The sequence below is a fragment of the Anoplopoma fimbria genome, chromosome 20, assembly GCF_027596085.1.
Source record: "Anoplopoma fimbria isolate UVic2021 breed Golden Eagle Sablefish chromosome 20, Afim_UVic_2022, whole genome shotgun sequence".
Taxonomy (NCBI): Eukaryota; Metazoa; Chordata; class Actinopteri; order Perciformes; family Anoplopomatidae; genus Anoplopoma; species Anoplopoma fimbria.
Window position 1 is genome coordinate 19,181,144 of NC_072468.1, and position 27,412 is coordinate 19,208,555.

Below are 27,412 nucleotides of genomic sequence, written 5' to 3' on the forward strand. Positions count from 1 at the left end.
ATCAAACAGATAGTTCAGGTCCTTGATAATGATTGGCTGAGCTGCGTTCAAAGTCATTGTAAAATACTCTGTAAACAAAAAGCTGTGACCGTATTATATCAGTATTACTGAGCCAAACAAATCGCTACAAAATGTCAGATTTGATTGTCTTTTGACTGTTTGTTCAAAAATACAAACAGCTCATAAAGACGTTAGAGTAGATGCTGAAGTTAGTATCAGTTATATCAGAACCAGACAGTATTTCTTCATGAAAAAAAGAGCAAAGAAAGGCACTGAAGGGTTTCCTCAATATAAATCATCAGTATTTATTTTAAGTGCCTGCCCTTTTCCAAACAGTATCTATTGACGGCTTCTCAGACGGTTCTGAATAACTAAACATCTGGCACATCAAGTTAGGGGTTTAAGGCATCATTGTAAATCAGCTTTTATGTCTTAACTAAAGAATCACAATGTGAATGTTAGCTTTGCACATCAAAGGTGAATGTAAAGGTTCACTACTTGAAGATTTCAGAATGATTTGGCAAAAGTCCATGACATTAAAAGTTTACCTGTGTATTTAATGAAGTATTTTAAACTCAACCTGTGTCACATGGGCCAAGTCCTTTTCCCCTAGTGGCATCATCAGGTTGACATTTTTCAGATTTTTAGCAAAGTATTTCAACAGTATTTGGATGGCCATGAAATTTGGTACAGATGTTCATTGTGCCCAGAGCATGAATACTAAAGAGTTTAGTCTTAGGATGAATTTAAATTTAAGTTACTCCCTGAATCCTCAGGTCTAGTTTTAATAAGTCTAATACTTTGTTTGTGGCAAAATACCTGCAAAACTAAAGACATTTCCATCAGCCATAGATGTACTTTGTGTTTCGTGCTAATTTGGTAATGTTAGCTGGCTAACATACTAAACAAATGGTCAACATTACACCTGCAAAAATCAGCATTTTAGCATTGTCATTGTGAGCATGTTCGCGTTCTAATGCTAGAATTTAGTTCAAAGCACCGCTGTGACTTACTAAAACCTCACAAAGCCATTAGCATGACGGTGGCTTTTCCTCTGAAAGTGGCATCTCATGGCCCTGTAAGTTTTCCTCACCATTGATCTGACCCATGAGGGCAGAGGATTCCTGTAGAGTCTCTCTCATCCTGGAACTTTAGATGTTGAAATGTACCCATTGCCTTCTGCTATGGTGATATCAGCTGTAATTCATAAGAAAGAAAAAAAAAGTTCATTTTAAGGCAATATTTAATCAGGCTTTACCCCCAGGCTTGTTGAGAATGGTTTGGTCAATAAATGGCATGCCAGCAGCAAAGCTCATTCTCCTCCAACATTTGGTCAAACCTTTTCCACAATGGCTCATCCCACAGGTATAATCTTTGGAGAAGTTGCAATTCTCCATATAAGAAATTGATGCATGTTCTACAACAAAATAGTGCCCAACTTATATGTGATTTATACTTAGTGCAGCGTTTTAAGAGTTTTTAGAGAACACATTTTTTGCGATCGTGCAGACAAGTAGTTCAATGGAACATTAAATATTGTACTTGAATTTTGGGATTGTCAAAATGTGTCAAGACTTCACATTCTGTAGACCAGCTAGACACTCAATCAGACACTTCATACGACTTGTTCTCTTGCTGTACAAGCTCTTTTTTTTTTGCTTCTGAATTTTCAAAAATATTGTAATTTATCAGGGTGTTTATTTTTACGTTTTTTTTTTAATTTAAACAAAACATTCTCTATATAAATGAAATCATAGTGCCAACGTTTTACTGTTTTCTTCACTACTTTATGGGACTGATGCATTGTCAGCAAAAATCCAATGTCTTCTTGCACCAGAAAATACAGTTTTGGGAAACCCATGGTAGTCGAGTGGTTACAGTGAAAGACATATATCGGGGTTATATCAATTTAAAGTAATACCACTGTGTAGAAATACTCTCTTAAGTAAAAGCACATTCAATATTTTATTTAAGGTAAAGTTAATATTTAAAGTACTATTCTGGGTGGGTTGTCATTTGCCTCAACCAGTTGGGTTGAGAGAGAGTGAGTGAGAGAAAGAGAGAGAGAGAGAGAGAGAGAGAGAGAGAGAGAGAGAGAGAGAGAGAGAGAGTAGTGTGTAGTAATACATCATAATTAAATTCTTGATTATACTTTGCAACATTAATCTTAAACTGCAAAGTAATTTAGTAATTTGTCAAATAAATGTGGTGGAGTAAAAAGTAAAATAGTGTCCTCTGTATTGCAGTATAAGTAAAAGTAAATAGAATTACTGAAGTAAAGTACATTCACCTAAAAACCAGTGAGGTACAGTTCTTGAGTAAATGTACTCATTTACATTTCACCACTGAATTTTGCAATTGACTGTACTAAGTTTGTCTGACAGCTTAATCAAAGGGTTTGCAGACCTCAGGTGTTCCATTTCTTCCTAAATTACTTTGTTACACAAGCCCCTCCAACCAGTTGTTCTTGCTTTGCGACAGCAGTTAAACTAACACCAGTATAGTCTGTAAGCTATTGCATAAGTAATATAGGCCCTTTTTTTGCAATTGAGAATAAAAAAAGGGTCTTTTAGTAAATGTCAGTGTACTTTGGCACCTAAATAAGCAGCAGACAATTGAGCACAAAGGAGCCCTCTACATAGCCCTTTTTCTTACTAAAATCGAGGAGACACAGTGTGTTTAACTATGCTGTGGAGGTCCTTTTGTTTCACTTATTACAGTTCAATGCATGAAAGAATCATGATGACAGATACCATGTCTGAACTATGACTCAAAGACGATCTCTTGGCATTAAAGTGGACAGTTTGGTGACGCTTATGCTACATTTGGTTTGGTGAAGCTCATGCTACATTTTAGCAATGCTGATGATTTAAAAGAATGCAATGTCAGTCTGTAGTGGGTCGGTCCACAACTTTGGACCAGACTGAAATATCTCAATAACAATTTCATGGGTTGCCATGATATTTGAAACAGCTATCCGTGTTTCCCAGATAATGCTTTATAATTTTAATAACTTTGGAGATCCCCAGACATTTCCTCTAGTTCCACCATGAATTCAACGTTTGAGATGTTTAATTAAATGTCTAGCACAACTAGGCCTATTTAGCTGGATTGCCATGTCCCCCTCAGTATGAATTGTAATGACTTTGGCGACGTTTACTCTAGAGCAAATTTGAATCTTTTTATTTTTTTAATTGAAAAAATCTTAATTTGTACAATACTTTTGTTTATAACAAATTACAAGCATGACCAATGACATTCCACAGCTATACTTTGTGTTTAATGCTCAAAAAAAGTAATTAGAGTTGTTAAAGGTGCAACATGTTACGTTTGTCGGTTAGTGTTTGTAATCACATCACATTAAAAGTTGGCCACTCGTCGGCTCGTGTGTTTGTTCTAAAGCACAAACACACTCGCACCTCCGCACAACCCTGCAGGAAAGGCGCACGCTTCAACGTTAAAACGTCAAAAGTTAGAGGTCAGGGTCTCTGTAAACACAGAAACCACCACACACTCCTAGAGGGTCATGGGTGATGACTGAGAGGGATTATTTTTGGATCAGTTTAAACATTGTTGTATAGGAAATTCCTGCATATTATTCCTTCAAAAGGCTTACCCGCCAAACTAAGATGTTAAACTTGGTAAATATTATACCATGCTAAACATCAGCATGTTTACATGACATTTTAAGCATGTTAGCAATGCTTTGCCAAAGTACAGCCTTGTAGTCTTGTTTTACCGTGGGGGGCCAGGTAATGAAGAAATGTGGAAAAGCAAGATGAAGCAAGTGTAAAATGTGAAATGTGGAAAAGCAAGATGAAGAAAATGTAAAATGTGAAATATGGAAAAGCAAGATGAAGCAAGTGTAAAAAACACACAGGAAAGCCATCAGTTTTTTTTGGTTTCACGTATGTACATCATTTACCATGTACACCAAGAAAACAGAAAAATATGTAGCTTCATCCTCCTCATTTTCACAATATTTATAATTTGTGTTTGTTTCAAACTGTTTCCTAATTTGCTTACATTTTCACAGGTTTTCACTGTGGTCTCAAAGCAACCTGAACCAGGGGCGGTTTTTAGAAAACATGACGGATGAGAAGTTTTTGTGGTTACAACAGTGATAATGTTATTGTAGTAATGTATATACTTTAGGCAATTTGAAAAAGGGTGACCCTGGAATTAAAACTGTACAGAGTACTCTATATTTACACAAAATGTCCTTTAAACAGTAATTGTACTTATAAGCAACCTAAAAAGATCCTTACATGTTGAGATGCATCAGATACATAAACCTGAACCTTCATTTGGACATGAACAGCTTTCCAGTTTCCAAGCTGTCAAAAGAGGTATGGGGCACTTTGTAATACACACTTTTCACATTCTTTACATACAGTCTCCTGCACCCACTATTTACCATTCTTTCTATGTATTCATTTTTGTTTTGTTTTGACCCGCAGCTGGTTTAGACAGGTTCCCTCTTATCTGTTTGCATCAGAGTCGCTTGGTTCAAGTAAGACCATATCTGAGGCTCAGGCAGGTCTCAGTCGTTTAGTTGAATACTTTAATAATCTATAAGACAAAATGGTGTTTAATATTTCTGAAATTATATTTATTGTTTTTTGCTTTGGTTGCATGGAACAGTAAAGTAATAATTTATTCGCTAAGATCATAAAAATTTACCAAGGTACCAAATTTCAAGGTACCAACACCCCTTAAAAAAATAAAAGTCGAGCACCTAATTGAATTGTAACAGTGACTGAAGCTGTTCATTACTGGCTACATTTATTAATTCATCGGCACCTTTAAGCCTGTTTGTTCATCCATTGTTTCTTTAAGTGAACTTGTTAAAAAAGTAATTAACAGACAAAGAAATGTACAGTATAATGGTTCCAAATACCGCAGAGGTCTTACTCCCTTTAAGACCTACGTTATAAACATAGTGATATGAAACTCCAAGAACACAAATCTAAAAGGACTTATCACAGAAATAGAGCATTTAAGTCCATTGTGAACAAATGTATTATTTTCTATAGCTGACCTCTGAAACTTTTATAAGCAATTACAATAAAATTAGAAATGGTAATGAAGTACCATCCATCCATTTTCCGTAACCGCTTATCCAGTTAAGGGTCGCGGGGGTGCTGGAGCCAATCCCAGCTGTCAATGGGCTGTAATATTTGGCAAAAGGCAGGGTTCACCCTGGACAGGTCGCCAGCCTATCACAGGGCAGACATATAGAGACAGACAACCACTCACATTCACATTCACACCTACGGGCAATTTCAGAGTCATCAATTAACCTAAGCTGCATGTCTTTGGACTGTGGGAGGAAGCCGGAGAACCCGGAGAGAACCCACGCTGACACAGGGAGAACATGCAAACTCCACAGAGAAGGTTGTCTAGCCAGGGAATTGAACCCGGGCCCCTCTTGCTGTGAGGCGACAGTGCTAACCACTACACCACCATGCAGCCACGTAATGAAGTACCAAATTGATAAAACAATGTTGTTTTCTGAGCTGATAAAGAGGTTTTCTGACCACATTGTCAAAAAAAAAGAACAAACTGATAAAATAATGAAATTTCACTGCCTCAGTAAACTAAATGATTTATGACATTTTGCTTTTGAACTCGATACAAACTTTTTTCCATCCCAATTGGAAAAGGTTACGTTCACATGGAAAGTTGTGTCCATTCATTCTTGCAAACTTAAAAACACTCGACATTGGCGTTGTCCAGACTCTATGTAGTCCAGACTCTATGTAGTCAGGCCTGATTACTTCCTCAAACTTGCTTTGAATGCTGGTTAAACTCCTCATGTTTAAAACACATGTTCTTACATTCTTTCTGTAAGGTGCAGTATTGGGCCTTGTGTTTTGTCGGCCAGAGTTCCTTTTACCGCAAAAGTGTTAACACTGTGTGACAAGATAGAACAGCCAACCACAAACTCAAGAGCATTCAATACCAAGTTATTAGTGAGCTGCAACAGTCACAATAAGAAAACCAAAACCTCATGCCATAACAACAGTTTCTTTCCATCTGCAACTGGTCTCATCAACTAGGCAGATGATCCCTACTGACATGGACTCTTATCCCCTCCTATGGAAGCTTCATGCTACATTAACGGCTTCACTTCTGTATATGGGTTACATTAATGCATGTATATGGGATCTCTGTACATTTAAAAACATGTTTTTTACTGTGAACCTTTGTACAGGCACATTTCTATACAAATTTTTGATTTTCTTGATTTTTGCAATACTACTTTATTTCTTACCATATTAATGTTATTAATGTGCACCAATAAGCCGAAGCAAAACAATTGCATGTGAAAACCTACTACAATTAAATATATAAATCTGATTATAAATGAAAATGATAATAAATACATTTGAAATATCTCATTTACACTCAAGCTCTTATGCTGCCGTGTCATAGAATCACCACTGGGTGGCAGTCCAGCCTCTTCTATTGCCACAGGTGACACTGACATCCCAGCGTTGCATGAAGCACAACTGTAACAATTATATGGCCGAGGCTTCTGTGTAAAGACTTAAAGCCTCCGCACACATACAGACATCATGGGGGTTTTGTGTCTACAATCATGTGGTGGAACAAGTGTTTAAATCGTTCACTTAAGTTAAAGTAGCAAAACCACTGTGTAAACATAATCCAGTACTAGTCCTCTATTTAAATGTTATGTTAGAGCTCTAGCAACAAAAAGTGCTGAACATTAAAAGTAAAAATGCTCATTAGGCAAAGTCACTCCTCATGTATTATTATTATTATTATTATTATTATTATTATTATTATTATTATTATTATTATTATTATTATTATTATTATTATTATCATCATTCTTATTATTAGTTGTGGTCTTATTATGCTAAAGCCCTGTTACATATTTTATAAACTGGTCATATATTTAGTATTGAAAATATGAGAAGTTACTTAAGCTGTTAATTAAATGTAACAAAATAAAAGTACAATATTTCCCTTTAAAATGTAGTAGAGTTGGAGTAGAAAATGGAAGTACTAAAGTAAACTACAAGTACCTCAAAACTACAGCGCTTGCGTAAACAAATGAAGTCACTTTTTACCACTGGAATTTAAGGGCAGCAACTCCAGCTCATGTGCTATTAATGCACGAGTTCTCTGTTGAAACCAGTATTGCAGAGATAAAGAAACCAACTACTATTTATATACTGTATGATTCACCCTTGCCTTACAGTGGCCACATACGTACACAGTATACTTACAATATTTCACAGTCCAAATCAATGCTCTCTAAATGATACAGCTTTTTTTAGGCTTATAGTAGTCAATTCTAGTTTGAAAGTGACTGGAGCTGTTGATTAAAGGTTGAACATTGTTAGGCAACGAGTGAAAAGAAAACCTACACAAGACAGTTTCAACAGTGTATAAACAGTAGCTTTGAGTATTTCTGTCAGGGCTGTTGGATTGTATTATATATATTGTGTGAACCTCTACAGGATCATCTCCACATAACAATCCTGTAATGAAATCAGACCAGCTCATGGGGAACAACAAGATCGAGCAAACAACACAGCCTAAGAACATTTACAATCTCCCATGGACATGAGACAGCCATCTTTTCATCTCCACAAGCACCAATCTGCTTATCAAACCAGCAGCAACAGTCCGCTAACAACCTCTTATCTCTTTCAAAACAACAGTGAATCTCGGTTTATCACCACAGTGATTAAAGCAAGATGGTTCTTGTTCAAAGAAACGTGTCTGCGTCACAGAACACCTCCCTCCTCTCAGTGGTCTGAGTTGTTGTTTGAATGGAACAGACATGCGTCTAGCTTCCTGTATTAGAAAGGGGCCGTTGGGATCAATGCGTTAACGATGCCTTTTGGCGGTTTTGACTGATAATGCAGTGTGAGCAGTTACTCTGGGTGCCCATACAAGTGCTAATTAGATGTAAAGACAGGCTGGAGCATGAAAATGTGAGATCAGATCTGCATTTGTAAAGTCTCACAGAGTTTTGCAGTAGTATGAAAAGCAGTGTCCCACTGAATGTAGCACTTTAAATGGCTGCAATTACAATAAGGGGAGATTGAATTCTAGGGAATTGTAGGTTAGAAAAAACTAGAAAAACTACAATCTTAGGCTATATCTTAGAAGTGCATTAACTATTAGTCATTGCAGCCTGATGAAAAAAAAAAAAGTTCACTGTAAAACATCCCCAGAGAGTCAAGTTTATAATTTGTGATATTACTTGAGATATCTATATATCTCAAGAATGAGTCAACTTTTTTTCCAGTGCAGTGGTATTGTCATTGGACTCTGACCCTCCACGTTGGATGCTGGCACGGTCAATAGCATGAGGATAAGGCCATGCACTGTATATTTACAACAATAAGAGGTTGGCAAACAAGGTTTTTATCACATAAATCTTTTTTTTTTTTTTTTTTTTTTAAAGTTCCATCAAAACAATTATGTATTTATAAATTGATCAAAATCAGAAGTCATTAGATTTTTAGAGCAAAAGCTTTTTTGTTTTATATGCCCATTATGTAATTCCATAACTGACTTGTCTAGGTCTCTCTCACATCAAAATGGTTCGACACGTTTCTCACAGACATTTCACGATTTTAGTGTTGACACCATGAAGGTGCAGTTTCGTGGCAAGCGTTGACAAGTACTCGATTAAGAACAACAGTCTGCATCTGGATTTAGAATGAGACGAAACTGTGACAGGAGCGAGGACATGTTAAGACACGGGAGAAATAGTAGTTGTCTCCCGGGAAAAAACTAGGTCTTGTCACACTGTGTTTTTTGTCCATAGTAGGCCTTCTATTTGTTTTATGTAATAATCATACTCTATTTATGTGTACTTTCAGGATAGCTTGTCAAAACACTTTGCTCCTAAACAGATGATGTTGTAGAAAAATCTGTATTTTTATTAGATTTTTCATAGATTCACATATTCTATGAAAGACTACAGATACAAATGTACATTTTCCAGATTCTTCTATTTATTTGTGTCAATTTACAGTCATTTCAAAAAAATTTACAATACAGTCTCCAAGTTCACAACACACAATACAAACTTAGTATTTACATTTTGGAAAAGTGCAGAGGTTTGCGTTTCACCTTGTAATAAATATTAGTTGAATTTTGTTTACAGTACAATTCAGATATGTCATGCTTTAAACAGAGGTAGACCCAACAAGGTCAGCATCTTAATAACTGATGGAGCAGGATTTGAGGTTGACTTAGTTTCCTTTGACAAAGGATTGATAGAGGGACATCAGCTGGGCCTGGAGGTCCTGAGCATAGGGGTCCAGCGTTTCCCTCAGGTCTTCCGCATAGGGGGCTACCATCTGTTTCACCACATTAGCTCTCTGACTCAGCTCAACCTGGACCTTCTCAGTCATGGGGGCAACGCTATCCTGGAAGTCCTGCAGGTGCTGGTCGACCTTCAGCTTCAGGTCATCGGTGTAAGGCCCCAGCTGAGCCTGCAGATCCTTCACACTCTGCTCCAAGTTGGTCTTAAGCTCCTCACTCTTCTGCATCAGGGTGGTCCTCAGTGCCTCTGAGTCCATGGACTCTGCATAAGGGGCCAGCTCTTGTTTTAGCTGCTCCACTCTCTGCTGGATCTGGGTCTTCATGTCCTCAGTGTAGGGCTCCAGCTTTTCCCTGACAGTGCTCAGCTCCTGGGTGAGCACATTTCTCAGCACATCAGCCTCTGCTGTGATCTTGGTCACCAGGTCCTGGGCACCTGGAGGAAGTTGCTCCTGCAGGGTGACTGCATACTGGCTGGCTATGTCAGTGCTGTCTGCCAGGCGGGCACTAACAGACAGAAGAAGTCAGGGTTAGACCATCAGAGGTTTTTGCAATACCATTCTGATCTTATTCACCATGTGGCACATTTCACTAACAGGCCAAGTCATCATGGTCCTGTGTGTCACACAACTTACTTGACTTCCTGTCCAAACTCTGATTTCCTGATCATCTGAAGGGTGTCATCAGCGGTTTGGGTGGCCTTGGCAATGTAATCCCAGAAAGCATCCGTCAGCACTTCCAGCTGTGGCTTGGGTGCATCGGCATAGAAGAGGTTGGCATGACAGCCTGAAGAATGGACATAAGCACAGTTTCACAACAGTGCAGATTTTCAGCCATTCAGTTATTTTTGATGCTCTTATTTGCTGGAGTAATGCCAAACTGTAGCTTTGACTACACAGAAAAGACAAGTCAAAAACAGAAAAGCTTGCAACCTACCAGAAAGCACTGCGACAGCTAGTACAACAAACACCTTCATGACTGCGTCTTTCTGAAAAAAAATGAATGATCCAGTTAACCTTCAAAAAGCATTAAAAGTGTTGCAACAATTATATTTGCTGCTTAAAATTTTGTTTTAAAATATAGTGTTATTCTCACCTGCTGTTGGCTTGTTGTATTTCAGTGTTAAGCAGGTTTGTGAGTGCTTCAATCTGGTGCTTCCATGTATATATACTGAAGCCACATGACAATTGTAGTCAAGAGCTCAAAGTCCAGGAGTCCCTTCCATGTTGTCACAATGACTCTCTTCCTGTTTGAAGTGCTTCTACGGGCTACTATCAAATGACCGCTGAAGCTACAATGCAGACACACTGACACAATATTTAAGGTATAAAGTGGTTATTTGGCTTTTGGTAATGTTCTAACAATAAAGCCTATCTTACACCACAAGAATTATTGCGCTAGTTATCCTCCGACCCCTCTCTAGAAAGCATTTAGGAAATAGCAATTAACTGCCCATGCAGTCTAGTGTTAACAGCCTGCAGATAACAACCTTGGCATGCTTACACTACTGGACTTTGTATGAGGGTTAACCAACATGTATAAAATAGCCCAAGGCACTAAAATGTTTTGTTTTTTTATTGTGAAAAAGGCTCAACATATTCATACATAATGTCATATTTTAGTATTCAGCAAATATAGTATAATACAATATATTCCAGCTGACTGTATTTCACTGACATGTTTACATTTTAAGCCTTCGTACTGGAACTCATGGCAGATGGTGAGAGTTATTTTCAGAGCAACAGGCAGATGAGATGAAAAAAAGGACATTTTAAGATCACACAGTGTTGTCACTCTCCGTCTGAGAGGGTGGCATAAGCTATAGAGCTGAAGAAAGATTTACCATCCACAAAGATTCTTTTTTTTTTTATCTCAAAACTATTTAAAAAACATAAAATTTGTCTCATAAAAACATGGATGTTTTTGCTTTGCAGTGAATGGGAGCACACCTCTTGAACACTTAACAGTTACTACTCACTTTTTTTTTGCATGTAAGATACCGAAGTCTGTTGAAAAACAGTGTAGACTGATGGTTTAAAAAATCTCCACAAGTGCAAGATGCAACTAAATAAACAACCTGACAGTGAACAAGAAACAGTTTGCAGATTAGTGGTCTTCTTATGGAGGTTTGACTTAATTGTATAGCAGTAAAACAGTTCAAAATTCGAACATCACAATCCGATGGTTTTCACTCAAATAGATATTCTAAATCAAACATTATTCAGTGATGGCTACCCCCAGTGCAAGCCTTGTAGTCACATACTTTTAAATAGTATAAAGGAGCTACTCTGGTGGTGTTTCTGTATTTGGAGCAATTCGCTAAAAAGTGATCTATAGTGACCTACTCTTGAATTTAAGTGATGATGTTGTATTTCTCTTCTCACATGATGCTCAACGTAACTACATTTTGTGATTGCACATCTCAGTGTGCAAATTCAACTTTATACCACAGTCTGTCTAACATCTGATTATGATAACCCATCTTTGGAGGTGCCAGTATAGTGCATTTAGCTGTGTACCTAAATGCATAGGGAGGGCAGAGGATTAGCATGAACATTTGAAAACTATGGTAATATCAATATCCACTGTTCAACCTTAATGTTTAGGTGTTCTATGGCAGCAGTAAATCAAATAGTGCTCATTTTATATACAAGTAGAAGTCCGTTTTGAAAACTGCTTCTTCTTCAAATTGTAGACCTTTACAAATTATAACTGACAGGAAGGGCAAAAATGATCAAATATTTTCAATAAAATGTTCTAGTTTCAAGTCTTAGACCCTGTGTAGAATCGTTTCTTGTCCATATAATAGTAAACTACAATAAAATGCTGCTCTTCAAACGTGGTTTCAGAGAAGTGGTCCATGACATGTCTGGTGTGAATCAGCAGCTACTTTATCATTCAGAGGCTGAAGGTGTGTGACTCTGCGAACCTTTGGCCAGATTGACACATAGACTAGACACATACTAGAACCATGAGCTACTCTGACGTAAACTGGTACATGCCACGCTAATAAGTCCTCTTGTGTAACAGTATGGGATGGTGCATGTGTGCTACATTAATTGTCTGGCACAAAGGGTAAGTGAGGATAGCAGGGTGAGTCAAGGTGACAACAAGGCACTAGCATCTGGACTTTGGGATCATAGTCTGGCTTGCTATATAAGCTGTAGAACCACACCAGCTGAGCACAAGCGTTGCCAAGTGGACTTGCAGATACACTCGCAAACTCAGGTAAGATGATGAAGACTTGGCTCGGAGTAGAAGCCCAGCTTTTCATTTCAGAGGTACTTCTTGGTGTACATGCTGTGCTAACCAGCCATGTATCTTCTTGTTGTAAGGTCTAAGAACCATGAAGGTCCTTGCTGTGCTCGTCCTAGCTGTTTTCAGCGGTGAGTATGATAACAAAATACCATTATTCTTTTTTGGAGCATTACAAATGATTTACTGGTATGATCAGTACCGCAAGCCTTGCTAAAGGATAAATATGTAATAGTAGAAATGCCCTAAAATTTAAAATCAGGCTGAAATATTTTGAGCTTTTCTTTAAAGTTTTTGTGCATCTATCCAACAGGCTGTAATGCCAACCTTTTCTATGCTGATGCACCAAAACCACAGCTGGATGTGGTGACTGATGCCTTCTGGGACTATGTAGCCAAAGCCACCCAGACAGCTGATGACACCCTCCAGATGATCAGGAAGTCTCAGTTTGGACAGGATGTCAGGTAGGTCAGAAAAGACCATTGTGACCTTGGTTGCGATGCTAACAGACATGCAATTCCTTCTCGCAAGAAAATTAAGTCAAGGTAGAACTTTATCTCACTGCTCACTCTCTTGTCTAGTGCCCGTCTGACAGAGAGTGCCGATGTGGCCAGCACGTATGCCATCACCCTGCAGGAGCAGCTTCCCCCCGCAGCCCAGGATATGATCACCAAAGTTACCTCAGAGGCCGAAATGCTGAGAGAGCGCGTGAACCAGGAGCTGAGCGCTGCCAGGGAGAAGCTGGAGCCCTACACCGAAGACATGAAAGCCCAGCTCCAGCAGAGAGTGGAACAGCTCAAACAGGAGCTGGCCCCCTACGCAGATTCCGTGGACACTGAGGCACTGAGGACCACCCTGATGCAGAAGAGTGAGGAGCTTAAGACCAACTTGGAGCAGAGTGTGGTTGATCTGCAGGCTCAGCTGGGGCCTTACACCGAGGACCTGAAGCAGAAGATAGATCTGCACCTGCAGAATTTCAAGGAGAGTGTGGCGCCCGCGACGGATAAGTTCCAAAGTGAGCTGACTCAGAGAGCCCAACAGGTTCAAGAAATGGCTGCCCCCTACGTTGATGTGCTGAGGACAAGGCTGGACCCCTACGCCCAGGACCTCCAGGCCCAGCTCACCTCCCTCTACGAGTCCTTTGCCAAAGCCAACTAAGTCAATCTCCACCTCAAGTTAAACAGGAAGAAACTGCATCTTAATAACACAATTCTCCGATCCCACAACATGTACATGTTTAAATAATATAACAACACAAGTTCAGTAGTATTGAAAGTTGAAATGTTCTTAAACTAAATATTTTTAAAGTACTACAAGAAAAGAAATATAATAAATATTGAGTGTTGGTCTGTGACCAAACATTGTGAACTCTGTCTATATTATGAAAATAAAGGCCAAACACAAACTTGTGAGTCTGTTGGTTATTTACAAAGTCTTGTTGAAATTATAAAGAGTGTTGGTAAAGTCTGAGGAAGACAAATGTTTTATGTTAGATTAAATAAACAAAAGCACATGAAAAACAGTAATTACAATGTGGTTAAATGGATAACGAAACAGTATCTCCAACATGATTACTCATCCACATGAATAAATGGTTTGATCATTTTAATCAGCTTTAAAATAAGTATATTTTGTTCATAACTTCTTACATGAACATAAAAACTAACAAACTTTTAGACTTGCCTGGCTGAAACAAGAATCTTTGATAATAACTAGTGCCACCTGGTGAACACATAGAGTCACTACATTATACATATATATTCATGTGCTGGTCAGGGCAACATAGCGGCCGACCATTTTCAATGCACATACTTCACTTTTGGCAGTAGTAAAACAAGCAATAAACTTAAGCTCCATTTAAAAGTAAGTATGGAATTAATCCTTTCTTGTTGTTCAGTTCATGTGGTACAATCTTGCCCCCCGCTGCCACGCCCCTGTAAGATTAAGTTATGGGTCTTGGATAGGGCATGTTGAGGTTTGCCTTTGCAAGTCTGGAAGTTCACATAAACACGTCCTGCTCCCCCCTTGTTTTTTAGTTTTCCTTTTGTGCCTCCATCCCTGCTGCCAGATCGCTCCCACGCTGCCTTACCCAGTGGCAAACAACATTCCTTGGTTCTGCCCCCATTTGTCCCAGACTCTGCTCACAATTAACCCCTCCAAGAACACACACAGCTCAGATTTCCCATTATTTCTGATTATGTGATGGTTACTGGTTATATTTCCAATCTGCATGTTAAAAGTTGTAATACCTTTCCTGATGTATTTATACAAATACTTACTGGGTTTCACTGGATTGAGTACCCACCTTTTGACCTTTTTTGTTGTTCTACACTCTAACAATTATTTTGTCTTGATACGAGTTTGTTTCACTTTGTACCTAGAGCTTTAAAAATTTTGATTTGGGCTTTACGGACCCAGGTATTACATCATTATTTAAGTACATGAAAGAGAAAGAAAAACAACAACAATAGATTCTGAAAAGCAGCACAAGATGTGCTTTTCCAGCATTGTGCAATCAGACGGGAGATGATGGATAGAAGAAATAAAGAAAAACAAATCCATGAAGACTGCAGATCACTTACAAATGCCTTTGATGGCCAAACAGGTGATGCTTATTGGTGTTTAAAGCAAACTGAGGAGTTGTGCAATGTGCATTCTGAAAGTAAGAAACTAAGAGTGGTATTAATCTTATTATCCAACTCTCAGCATGAAAACGAACAAACGTAATTCCTAAAATGTCAAGCTAATCCTTTAATTTGATGTAATTTACGCTGATTTAAACTAATACTCGGCCAAATATCGAAACATGTTGCCAACCGACCAAGTTTCTGCTCTGCTTGAACGTGAGGCTTTCATTCTTTAGCAAGGAAAGGTTACCATTAGCTTACCCTAATGACAGCAAGCAGCAATCTGACTCAGGGTTATTTTTGTTGCTGGGCACACATGAGCTACTATGCATCAAACCTGTGTCCCCTTCATTACAGTTAGACCGTGCATATAAACACAGCAGCCCTGCTCAGACTTCTCACCACTCCATCAGATAGATGGAGGATATGCTGCAGGAAAAACACTCAATGCTGAACTTGCACGCCCAGTTCAAAAACCTTCGACCCACAGACTAAACTGCAGTAACCTCACTGATTCATTTCTTCACATGTTTGGAGGGGTGAGATCATCCAGACTTAACTAGAAACCTAGTTCTTCAAAGCCACTTACAGAAACCATCATCAGGCTGGGGTTACTTTTGTTCATACCATCGAAAAAAAAACAACCTCACACATTTGCTCCTGATACACATCAATGATTGCCTCTGTTATTTTGGAGCAAAAGGAGAAGCCACTGTGGTTTGGAATGGCTGTGTCAGATATTTTACTGTATTACCTCATGCTTCTTCAGAATCTCTCAGTTTCACTTCCCAGCTTGTCCTCTGCCTCTTCATCCTGAAGGTTCAGCAAAGTCAGGCACGCCATTCTGGGTTTCTAGGGTCTGGTTGGTAACATTTGTTGATGCTTATGTGTAGTTAGGTCACTCTGGTCCATCACATCTGCAGAATGAAACACAAAATATATAGTGTATGTCTGTTATCGCCATTCTGGAAATGTATCTTGGTAGAGATGAAAAAATGTCTTAAAACAAAACAAAAAAAGTAATCGCGTGACAATGTTTTAGGCAGAATAGTGGGATTATATTACTGATCTTGATTTGTTTGTGTGTTTCAACTGGACTGGACTTGTTATAGAGCTGAACATACATTATCTGTCTGTGTGCGACACACCTCCTGCAGTGACACACGCTACAAACTATTGTCGTGGAATATCAAGTGCAAAGGTTTTAAAACATACTAAACTAAACATACTCAGTTCAATCTTATCTTATCTTACTTCAAATTTATCATCCTGTTTCATCTCATTGTTAATTGATTACCGTTGAAACAGAGAAATATTTTATCCATTCCACAATAGCTGAACTATACATTTAAGTACAGTCATGTGCGCTTAACACACAGTTGACCCCTTTAGGTTATCACACACTAACGTTATCATGTTCTTTCACTAATTATCTGACCAAGCCAACCCATTTAACCTTTGTTCCCGTGTAAAGTTTGGTTTCTGTAAAAAAAAAAAATACAGTCTGGTTGACAATGCAGAGGCCAAGTCCTAAAGGGCAAAGATCATTACACACAAGCAGTGATAGAATCAGAGCTAAACACTTTTTTAATCATAAATAATGGCAGCGAAACACACTGATGACTCATGACACTTGTTCTCTGCCACTAAACAAATATGTATTGCGCAATAAGCTGAGGGAACAACCTTCTTTCTGTATCAAACATCCCCTTTGATCTACCAATTACAAAATCCTGTAAATTTCTTGTCCCCTGTATTTACCTACAACATATAAACAGATATATACTTTTTTCTCCATGTTCCCTGTATTCAAACTTATTTTGTTCATCGCTTACATGTAATAAAAGAGTTCATGTTCTCTGTATTTTATTATAATCTTTGTTATAGAGTGGTTTTACTGTTCCTCAGTGGGATTGACTTGCAAAGAAGCCATATGTGTTGGGGGTTGTGTGTCGGCAGGGGGTAGATAGGTGGGGTGTCAATGGTCAGCAACGGCAGACTATTTAGATTGCAATGCAAGTGTGAAAGGCTTATTTGCATCCTGGTGCCAAGCGGATTTATATTCATATGAGAACCCTTGGTGATAAGGATCAAAGAAAAACCTGCAAAGTTGTGGTCACTTAAAACAAAACCTGCAAAACCCAGTGGTGAAGGAATTACTAAAATATGTACTTGAGCAGAAATAGCATAGCCACCATATTATACAAGTAAGGTACATCAAAATAAAGGAATTAGTAGCAAAATATACCGAAGAATCAGAAGCACCTATTTCACTTGTTCAATAACAATTAAAATATTCTAAATCATGCCATTATGCTTCATAGTTCATCTTTCTAAGTAACTGATTTATCTGATAAATGTTTTTATTTCTGTTTTAGGTGGTGGAATGTAACAAAGTACTCAAGTGTTGAACTAAAGCACAACTTTATGGTAGATGAATTGTTGGCTATTGTTGTGCTATTTTATACTCCGACTCCACATTTCAGAGAGAGATACTGTGTTTTTTACTTCAATACATATACATATATTTATAAATTACTTTACAGACTCCAGTTCCAGGATTAACATTTAAACATAACAGTATATAAAGGTGGTTGATAGCTTCATTTCACAATGTTTTACTTGTATTGGAGTGTATAACATTATTTTTTTACATTGTAGTGAGATTACTACTTTGGTAAAAGATGTGAACTATTAAAACCACTGAGAAGAGGGATGATGAAGTTTAATCTAAGTCTAATTTGCTGCTTTCTACCTCTGGCAGTAACACATGGAAGGTGCACTGTTATTCGGGCTTTGTAAGCATTGAAAAGAGGAGAAAAGTCTTTCGTGGCTATGAAAGTGAAACTTTTATCTTGTTATTCTCGTGACAACCAGATTGCTTAATCAACCCCCTCAAACAATGTCAACCTGTGAGAACTTCGGACGCGGTGTTGGTGAAAACGTTGCGTGGAGGGAAACAGGAATCTGTGCAGACAAATCATCATCACCACCACGTGCATGCTCGCATGCATCCACCCCTCCACCTCCACCGCCCCTCCCTCGCGCAACAGTCTCCTGCCACTGTATAAAAGCCCACAGTCAGCACGCAGAGGGCACGGACGTAGCTCAACCCCTCAGGTGAGTGCCAGGACCGCACGGCGCGTAAAGACGCGTAAAGACTCCTAAAGACGCGTGTCTTCTCATTTATTAGGAACTTATTTCTGCTTAGTCTATTTCTTTTTGAATTGGTGTATTTCTTGTTTAAATTTTACATTGCTCAGTTTTGCCATATTACTATAATTATTGAAAACGGAGAACGTTTTACTTTGAAAAAAAAAAAAAAACAACAACAGTATTTGCCTAAATTGTAGTCGTGCAAAGAGGAAGTTTTAAAAAAAAATCTGCTGAATTACCTGATGGCAGAATTTCTGTTTCATGCCGTTGTATTGCTGCTTATCTTTCCCCCCCTTTAATTCGCAGGAGTATCTGTTTATCCAACAACCATGAAGGCTGTAGCTCTGATCCTCGCTCTGGCAGTCATCACCGGTAAGTGCACTAACTTGGTCTAGGATTGACAACACTAATTCTTTTTATCAGATTTGTATATTTATCCAATCTTTTCCTCTGTGCCCATAATAGGCTGCAACGCCCGTGTTGTGCGCCAGGCTGATGCCACCCTAGTAAGATGGGAGGACACTGTGGATCGTTTCTGGCAGTACGTCTCTGACCTGAACCAAAAGGCTGATGGAGTTGTGCAGGACCTCAAGGCCTCTCAGCTCACCAGGGAGCTAGAGTAAGTTCACTTTTTCATGTGTTCCCTTTCCTACATAACTTAGTCTCATTTCGAATCCGAATTTCGCTAACCCCCATTCTTCAGCTACTGTGTCAACACTAATTAGTCCATAGTCTGACCGTCTTGTCCTTTTTCTTCCAGCACTCTGATCACCGACAGCATGGCAGAGCTGGAAGCATACACAGCTGAAATCCAGACCAAGCTGGCCCCCTACACCGATAGCTCCACCGGACTGCTGTCTGAGGACCTGCAGCTTCTGGCCACCAAACTCCAGAAGGACATGCTGGATGCCAAGGACCGCAGCACTGAGTATCTGGGTGAGCTCAAGACCATGGTGGAGCAGAACGCCGATGATGTTCGCGGCCGCATCAACACCTACTCCCACAAGCTGAAGAAGCGCCTGAACAAGGACACAGAGGAGATTCGCAAGTAAGTGGGGTTGAAGGGTTTTACACTTTACCACTTTTTTTTTCTTTACATGAAATCTAAATGTCTCCTTCTTTCCCCCCCCCCAAGCACCGTGTCCACATACATGGGTGAGGTCCAGTCCCGCACCTCCCAGAACTTCGACACCATGAAGGAGAATGTTGAGCCCTACGTCCAGCAGGCCAGTGACACCGCCGCCAAGAAGCTGAGTGACATCTCCACCATCCTGAAGACCCAGGCTGAAGGCTTGGGGCAGCAGCTGGAGTCCCAGGCTGAGGGCATCAAGACCCAGCTCGAGTCTGTCGCCCAGGACCTGCGTACCTCCCTGGAAGGCAGGATTGACGAACTGACCGAGATGATCTCCCCTTACGCCACCCAGATCCGTGAGCAGATTGACAACATCATGGAGAAGGTCAAGGAGACCGCCAGTTCTTAAAAAAAGACTCTGATTTCTTAAAAAAGGGGGAACGGTGGGAAGTTTCAGAGTTACTGATGATATCTTCACTTGGGTGCTCTATTGTTCTGGATAAGGGGGGTGATGAGATGAAGAAGGGGGTGATTAGCGTCTTTCACAGAACAACCGGCAGATAGTCTGTTTGGGTTTTGACAGCTTAGTCACCCTTTGTTCTCTTATCACCTCCCTTGACCACTGAACACAAGCACCCCAGTCAGTAACAGCATTTAATACACAAACAGGATACATTTTTTTCTGTAATATGGCTTGCTTTTCTACTATCAATTAAGCTTTCAAACCACTCAAGGTTTTGTTTTGAGCTTACTACATTTTGTTTGGTTGTATTCATAACTGCTGAGCCTCATAGGCAGGGATGGAATATCCTCCCTTAACGCACCAAACACAAGTGTCTTTCTTTTCAATAAATGCACTGAATAATGATTATGATCAAAAGATTGGGGCACCTACAGTATTGTTTGCTTGTTTTTCGATAGGCAAACCACTAAAGTGGCCTTCTGTATTTTCTGCATTTCTTGTTGTTGTGCTTCACACAGAAGAAGAATGTAAAACTTGCCTTTCTGACTATCAATGAATGTAATGCTGCCTGTCTGTTCTTCAGTCTGACTATAGAGTGTCTCTTGTGTCTCATATGCCCAACATGCTGCTCACTGTAAGCACACTTTCTGTGTGATGAACAGTGCTGAGTGAATAAAGAACTTAGAAAAGATGCTCTGTTTCCACTATTTATCTTTGATAAACATGATCAAACACAGGAGTAATCTGACATTGAAGAAAATATTCAGTTAAGCCGACAAGTGGAGACTTAACAAAGCTATTCTTGATCCAATATTGTACATTTGGCATCTATAGTAGCTGGAAATGTCGTAAATAAACTAAATGACAGTTTTAAAGGCACCAAATGAGCTAACAATATCCTCCTAAGCAGCTTGTCCCTACATTACCTATTACATTAGTCATTACATTAAGGCTGCAGAACTAATTATAGCTTTTATAGTTATAAGTTACTGGTGTATTTTAACACAAATGAACACAATGGCTCATTCATCCTTCCTGTTCCTACCGAAGTTCTGAATCTTAAATTTAAAAATTACTTTTACTTTTTAGTTACTATTTGTGCTCTGGTAATCCACCCCAATCCTCCCCCTTTCTCTATTTGATCCTCATCAGATAGCCAACCCCCACAACCCTCAGCCTGCAATTTTGCTGGTCCAGACTTGCAAAGATCTGTTCCCAGATTCCTTTCTCTTGATCCAAGCAGGCATTATGAAACACACTGTGCCCTTGATTGAATTTGTTTTATTATGACATTATCAATCCTATGTTCATCCAGGACTCATGTATTATAAGCCATGCATCAGTGCGTTTGTATACACATCTTTGCTCAGGCATGCCAATAAGATATATTTATATTTGCACAGATGCTGTTTGTAAAAAGTATGCCCTCATGCAAGCATACGTTTGCAAGCATGTGAATCCTCCTATTGGTTTAGTTGCATATCATTGAACTGCTATGTTTGTTGCTGGTAGAGGATCATTTTTTGCTTGTCATGTCCCCTCTCTTACCGTCAGCTATTAAAGAAAGGCAAAGAAGCCACAAAAAAAAAAGATCCATAGACTACTTTCAGTATGGGTTTTTCTAAAGCAAGATTTTTCTGACAGGTCATGTGGTGATCAAGAAACAAAACTTTACGATACTATAGTGGTTGCGCTGGACCCAAATTATGAGGATTTTCAGCTTGCTACACATCTGGATGGCCTACGGGGTAACTATGGTGATGAATGTCCTAAACTCAGATCCCTCACTCCTCAAATAAAAAAAAGAAAAGTTTATGCTTATCAAACTCAGCAGGATTTTTCCTTTGAAGTGTAGAGCAGAGGCCAGTAGAGGACACCATTTGTCCCTTGTTCATCTGCTCTCCTCTCCTCTGACCCCTCCGCTTGAATCCATGCTGCACAAAGTCGCAGCTGTGTTTTGCTTTTTGGAAGATAAAGTAAACTGCATTTGCTTCATAAAGAAACACAAGGGCTGTGAGTTTCAAGAGCAGAACACACATTTTCCCGAGATACATTTGAATCGAGGAGATGGTAACGGCTTAAGAACCACTTTAGGGTGTGTGAATTAAGTTAAAACAATAAAATATGAATTCATAATGATCACATCAACTGACAACTTGTTAATGTAATATAATAAATGTTTGCAATATGCAATAATAGTGATTTAGAGTTGGCAGGGGACTATGATGTCAACATCCATGGCTCGAATCGGACTAGACAATTTTGTACGATGTCACCCCCTCTGTAGGTCCTCACATCTCCTTTTTAACTTTGTGTACGCTAACAGAAATAAAGGCAAAGGCCCAAAACAATAATCTTAGAGACTGGTGGCTTGGAGTTGTATGTATATGTAGGGAAATGCATAGTTAATTTGGAATTCATGTGTCTCTGTAAGGCATTTTTTTTTTTTTGTATGTAAGCTTGTTTCCTCTACAGGCAGCCTTGTTCTTTTACAAGAAAACATGTTTACCCTTTCTATCTGGGTTAAAGAGCATTGCATGTAAAATGAAAGAATGAATAACACCATGACAGGTGTTTGTCCCCGATGATATCACTTATTTCAGGAACCAGTGTTTATTTGGCAAATAACAGACATGTAAAACTCCTACTTTAAACTGTCCATTGTTGATCAGATCAGTCATGGCTAGAAAAACAGGAAAACCACAAGTATCCTGCCAGATCAGCACTTCTGCTCTGTCTGTTCCTATAGGGTGTCTGCACTGTGAGTACTGCCCAGCAACAAAAAAAAAGTCTTGCAAACTAGCAGGTGCTAGCTAGCCCGTGACTGAAAGTAACCCTCTAAAAACACCCCATGCAGAGATTTTCCATCTTATTGCAACCCCTTTTTTTCTTTCCATCCTTTCCCTCCCCTTCAGAGTTGGCACACAAAATCAGTCACCACATGAGCCCTTGGCCAAACACAAAAACAGCCTTTTTTTAAGCTTGTTATTGCAATTGGGAGCACGCGAGACGTGCACTTTCACGCCCTATGCCTCCTACAATTATTCAAGAGGAGCTTAAATGCACGCAAGAACAATCTCATACATAAACCCACTGGCCATTTCATGACAAAAGAGATGGAGATTTAGACTTTCAGCGGTAATATGTGGGTGTTGAGGCATGTGACGGCTCATTTAACTCAACTGTAGCCTATTCAGCATAGCGAAAGCACCTTATGAACCAAGTTGTTCACAACCAAAAAGGCATTTGGCCATTTGCACTTGGTGTGAAAACAGATATCAAACAATCAGACACAGACTTCTTGGCTCTCACTCAGGTCACAGTCGTAATGAAGGGTTACTGCAGTTCAAGCAACTGTACTGTTTTTGTGTTGCATGCTTTCTTACAAGATGGACAGCGTAAGGTCTTTGTCTGACTAACTTCCCTTTTAAGAAAGGGAACGGTCTGGGTAAAAGAGACATCAAATGAGGTGATAGGGTACTTGGTCATTTTGTTGACATATTAGGGTCAAAGGTTTTTACAGAGGTAATTCTGGGTACAACTATTAAAAAATAAATGTTTTTAGGGATAACATGTTGTATAAATCAGGCTATGAATGATATATGAACAAACTACCCTCTGTAAACTTTCTAAATATAGATAGGAATGAAACTGGAATGAATATAAGGAAAACAAATTATCTAGAGAAAACGGCATTCAAAGATATATTGTAAAATTCCATTAATTTTGGACAACACTACAGGTGACTAGGGTAAAAAACAACTAATGGATATCACCATTAAACTTTCCCAGTTACTACTCACATCAAGACAATCATTTTTTGGGATTACAACTTTTCTGAGATTTTATGTTTATAAATGCAAATGAGGCATTGTCTAGTGCTAATGTTGGTTAAAACTAGGATAAACAGACACAAATAGACAAAGTATATAAAAATAAACACCTTTAGGATGTTTTCTTTCAACTTCTACCTCAAAGGAGATGTTATGCAAGCGAAATGGCCTTAAATCTCAAAATTGATCAGTGCATGAAAAGCCATATATTTGTTAGTCTTGCCGTGATGCATTGGCATAGACTACACCACATACTACCCAGCAGGATTTAAAGCGACGAAAATAAGCTTAACCTTAACAAAATACAATTTTACCTTAACATGTTTAATCATCAATAATACTGAATATATAATAAAATAACACTGAGACTTTTATTTGTATCGCAGTACTTTTATATATGGTTTTCCTACATAAACATAAGTAAAGCATCTGAATATATCTCACACCACTGCAAAGGTAGGGAGTATGCAATAAGCCAAAATACTTTAAAATATCAGTATCAATGTAAGTGAAGAATAATACTTTTATGGAAAAATGTACATGATGTGCATCATCCTCACAAACAGGAATTTTCATTTTGACAGTTGAGTGTATACAGTCAAATCTGATCCCGAAGCAGTCCAATTACTTGATATCAAAAATCTCGGTTAGCCATCAACAATAAAATGCAATGCAGTTTGACACAGAGTGCTTGGCTAACACCTCAAGTCCAAAGGAGCTTCCAAATAGTCTATTGGTTATAATGCTATCAGTGCTGAACTATACTCCTCCTGCATCACATCTCACCTTATCTATTGACACCATTGTTGCTGATGGATACACTCTGATCACATCATGATTGTATTTTACACTAAATGTGCAACTGGGATACATTAATGACTATAAATTGAGCCATTTGATCTCTTTAGTCACACCCTCTACTTTGTAGAAGATGATTATACTGCACACAGTGGTGGATGATGACCTTTATCTAGAATCACCTCATCATTGTGCTGCATATAACACAACCCTCACAACATTATGTAATTAGGGCACACAACTTATTTGTATTTGCTCAGTGGCTTCTTTATCATAATCAGTATCTTTTAATGCAATTACATCGCTGCTGGCCAATAAAGGGGGCAGTGGTCCATCAAGGTCTCCACGTGTACATGTTGACTGAAGTCTGGTGTTGTGCGTCACCCTCCTAGAACCGAGCGCGCTTATATAGAGGAACACACTTAGACGCTCAAACACACTCACACTTTTCTCCCTCCTCTAAAACGACGGACAACAGGTAAGTTTGACATTTCATTTCCAGCACTCTTGTAACTGAAAAAAATAATAATACCTTTGTCACTTTCTTAACCGCAGGACACTTACGCTGAAAAGTATAGATAAAAAAATAATAATAATAAAAAAAAAAAAAAGTTAATTATTACTAATTGTCCCGGCTTATTTTTATTTATCCAAAAGTTTTGCTTTAACCCTGAGAAGACTTAGTTTTTAGTCATGGCGACACCTGCGCGTTTGAGGAAGTTAATACAAAATCCAAACACTAAGATGGCTGGATATTAAGCTTTTATGTTGTTTATCATGAAGTTGTTTTTTCTTGAAATTGTAACTAACGGGACTGTACGTAAACGGAGCTGTCCTATCGCTGTGGTGCTGACGTACGGGTCGCTTACTTTTAGCCCCATCAGTGCTTTTCTCTCTTTTGATACTTGTGCCATCTAAACGTGTGTTTTTGCGCAACACAAAATAAAGCGCAACCTGTCTTTGTCCTCCCTCCTCAGACACTCACAGCCAAGATGAGACTGTACCTTGCAGTTGCCGTGCTGATGCTGGCTTTTGTCGCATACACAGGTAGGTCTCATGCTAATAATAAAATAAAATAAAAACCCTCACTGCAAAACGTTTTTGTCCTTTCACGGTGTGTGACTTTGTCCGTCTCCGTCCATCGCTCTCACCTACAGAGGCTCAGGAAGAGGAGCAGACCATCGAGCAGAGGTTCGCTCAATTTGGCAACCAGATGGCTGAAGTGGGCAGGAACCTGGCTGATAAGGCCAAGACGACCTTTGAAGAGATCAAAACCAGCAAAATCGCAGAGGATTCACAGTAAGCCCGCACACGCACATTGGAAATAAGTAGGCACTCATTTAATCCTCATGCACACTTTGAATCTGTGCTAAAACATGTTTTTTTTTTTTTTGTCTTCTCCTCCTCAGGGACTGGTTCCAGAGGCAGATTGAGGCTTTGAAGCAGAGGTTGGCGTAAATGAACCAGTATACACGTCACCATCTCGAGCCTACAACCCGCCCTCCGCCCCTACTTCGGACCGCTGACCTCTTCAAATGGACACATTGCTATGCTCACCAAATTCAATTGTTACCTTGCCTCTCTGTGAAGAGATGTTTAATATAATTAGAAAATAATCCTTTTGAAAAAACAAAGTGGAAAAAGTGCAATAAAGATATTAAAAAACTTTTTTTTTTTAAAAATATACATCCTGTGTTTGCATCAGTATTTCTCAATGGAAAGAAAATAAGAACTTCTGAATGTACAGAATTGATTAAATAAATGAACAGTTCTGGTCTATAAAAGTAACGCTCCCATATGTAACATAAATGACTGCAGCTAGTTTCCCTCCAAACACTTTTTTAAAATCACTTAAAGAGGAGTAAAATATTTTCATAATAAATCACAAATGCCCGGATGATGATGGGTTGAGATTATTTTCAAATGATCTCACTTCATTTTTTGACAAGAAAGGTCTGTTTTCTTCTAAGGTGTATACATTTGCTTAAACTTCCTGAGACAAGGTACAGGGATAAACACTGCAGCTGATTGACTGATTTATTTATTTGTTTATCTAAAATATTGCAGGCAGAAAAATACATTTAAATGAAGGTTGGAGTTCTATTTTTTGCATTGTTTACATTAAACACCCATTTACCTTAAACAATAAATGAAGATACATAACAAGCAACCCTGATATTAATTGCTTATTTGGGACTAAAATCAATCATCAAAAACATTAAAACTGTCGGAGTTGGAATATTCTAAGATAAAAAAGGCCTTTTGTCAACTCAGACATAAACTGTTTCAAGGCTTGCGGTTAGTCATTTAAACAAGTCCGCTCATGCAATCAGAGGACAATCAGTGTTATATTAAACTGAGGTGCATCTGTGTTTCATCATAAAACCTATTCAGGTTTGAGACCCTTTTAATTCGATCTTTTTTCTTTTCTTGAAAAAATTGAGAAAAGCACCATTGAGCAGACCTGTAAGATTAATGGTCTTTTTGAAAAACTAACCAATGCTGTGAAGAAATGCAAAAAAAATGCAGGGGCCTTTCTGTTGATGCTGTATTTAATTGAAACATTTAGGGACATTACCTATTGGGCTTGGTTGGCCCAGGGTTCTCTGAAAACAGTAAATTGGTACCGGTTGGCCAGAATGCCTTCAGCTTCTGTGGTTGCCGAAGCGAAAAACTCAGGTTTAGGACGAGTTTGGGAGACAATGTACATTCTGATGGCCCCTAGGAAGTTCTTGCAAACTGTTGGACGAGTCTGAAAGCGAGAAAGCTTGGCTCAGGCTGTGTTCAGCAAAGGTGAAGAACTGTGGACCATGTCTGAGAAAATTTTTGAGTAATGTAAAGGGCACTCCTGAAAAAACTCCTGAACCCTACTAACATGTCCTTCCTGGAGGAG

General features: G+C 38.8%; 4 protein-coding genes across 4 annotated transcripts; 3 read left to right on the top strand and 1 right to left on the bottom strand.

The window, feature by feature from the left end:
* Positions 1–8,983: 8,983 nt before the first annotated feature.
* On the bottom strand, positions 8,984–10,468 carry LOC129109787 (apolipoprotein A-IV-like). Its single transcript, XM_054621920.1, has 4 exons — positions 10,411–10,468; positions 10,252–10,303; positions 9,951–10,101; positions 8,984–9,822 (listed from the first exon to the last, which is right to left on the bottom strand). The coding sequence occupies exons 2-4, from the start codon at positions 10,289–10,291 to the stop codon at positions 9,246–9,248; spliced, it is 768 nt and encodes a 255-aa protein (XP_054477895.1). The 5' UTR covers positions 10,292–10,303; positions 10,411–10,468; the 3' UTR covers positions 8,984–9,245.
* A 2,017-nt stretch (positions 10,469–12,485) lies between these two features.
* On the top strand, positions 12,486–13,975 carry LOC129109767 (apolipoprotein A-IV-like). The gene is made up of 4 exons (XM_054621898.1): positions 12,486–12,543; positions 12,651–12,701; positions 12,884–13,034; positions 13,152–13,975. The coding sequence occupies exons 2-4, from the start codon at positions 12,662–12,664 to the stop codon at positions 13,726–13,728; spliced, it is 768 nt and encodes a 255-aa protein (XP_054477873.1). The 5' UTR covers positions 12,486–12,543; positions 12,651–12,661; the 3' UTR covers positions 13,729–13,975.
* Positions 13,976–18,275: 4,300 nt separating this feature from the next.
* apoeb (apolipoprotein Eb) lies at positions 18,276–20,580 on the top strand. Its single transcript, XM_054621459.1, has 5 exons — positions 18,276–18,317; positions 18,660–18,725; positions 18,819–18,972; positions 19,114–19,401; positions 19,489–20,580. The coding sequence occupies exons 2-5, from the start codon at positions 18,683–18,685 to the stop codon at positions 19,832–19,834; spliced, it is 831 nt and encodes a 276-aa protein (XP_054477434.1). The 5' UTR covers positions 18,276–18,317; positions 18,660–18,682; the 3' UTR covers positions 19,835–20,580.
* A 4,308-nt stretch (positions 20,581–24,888) lies between these two features.
* On the top strand, positions 24,889–26,198 carry apoc1 (apolipoprotein C-I). The gene is made up of 4 exons (XM_054621541.1): positions 24,889–24,997; positions 25,497–25,566; positions 25,677–25,818; positions 25,929–26,198. The coding sequence occupies exons 2-4, from the start codon at positions 25,512–25,514 to the stop codon at positions 25,975–25,977; spliced, it is 246 nt and encodes an 81-aa protein (XP_054477516.1). The 5' UTR covers positions 24,889–24,997; positions 25,497–25,511; the 3' UTR covers positions 25,978–26,198.
* The last annotated feature ends 1,214 nt before the right edge of the window (positions 26,199–27,412 follow it).

Excerpts from the sequence above, each read along its gene's own strand:
- LOC129109787 (XM_054621920.1), bottom strand. The coding sequence starts at position 10,291 with ATGAAGGTGTTTGTTGTACTAGCTGTCGCAGTGCTTTCTG. Across the intron at positions 10,102-10,251 it reads AGCTGTCGCAGTGCTTTCTG|GCTGTCATGCCAACCTCTTC; the intron begins GTAGGTTGCAAG and ends TCCATTCTTCAG. Across the intron at positions 9,823-9,950 it reads GAGTTTGGACAGGAAGTCAA|TGCCCGCCTGGCAGACAGCA; the intron begins GTAAGTTGTGTG and ends TCTGTCTGTTAG.
- LOC129109767 (XM_054621898.1), top strand. The coding sequence starts at position 12,662 with ATGAAGGTCCTTGCTGTGCTCGTCCTAGCTGTTTTCAGCG. Across the intron at positions 12,702-12,883 it reads CGTCCTAGCTGTTTTCAGCG|GCTGTAATGCCAACCTTTTC; the intron begins GTGAGTATGATA and ends TCTATCCAACAG. Across the intron at positions 13,035-13,151 it reads CAGTTTGGACAGGATGTCAG|TGCCCGTCTGACAGAGAGTG; the intron begins GTAGGTCAGAAA and ends TCTCTTGTCTAG.
- apoeb (XM_054621459.1), top strand. The coding sequence starts at position 18,683 with ATGAAGGCTGTAGCTCTGATCCTCGCTCTGGCAGTCATCACCG. Across the intron at positions 18,726-18,818 it reads CGCTCTGGCAGTCATCACCG|GCTGCAACGCCCGTGTTGTG; the intron begins GTAAGTGCACTA and ends TGCCCATAATAG. Across the intron at positions 18,973-19,113 it reads CAGCTCACCAGGGAGCTAGA|CACTCTGATCACCGACAGCA; the intron begins GTAAGTTCACTT and ends TTTTTCTTCCAG.
- apoc1 (XM_054621541.1), top strand. The coding sequence starts at position 25,512 with ATGAGACTGTACCTTGCAGTTGCCGTGCTGATGCTGGCTTTTGTCGCA. Across the intron at positions 25,567-25,676 it reads GGCTTTTGTCGCATACACAG|AGGCTCAGGAAGAGGAGCAG; the intron begins GTAGGTCTCATG and ends TCTCACCTACAG. Across the intron at positions 25,819-25,928 it reads AAAATCGCAGAGGATTCACA|GGACTGGTTCCAGAGGCAGA; the intron begins GTAAGCCCGCAC and ends TCTCCTCCTCAG.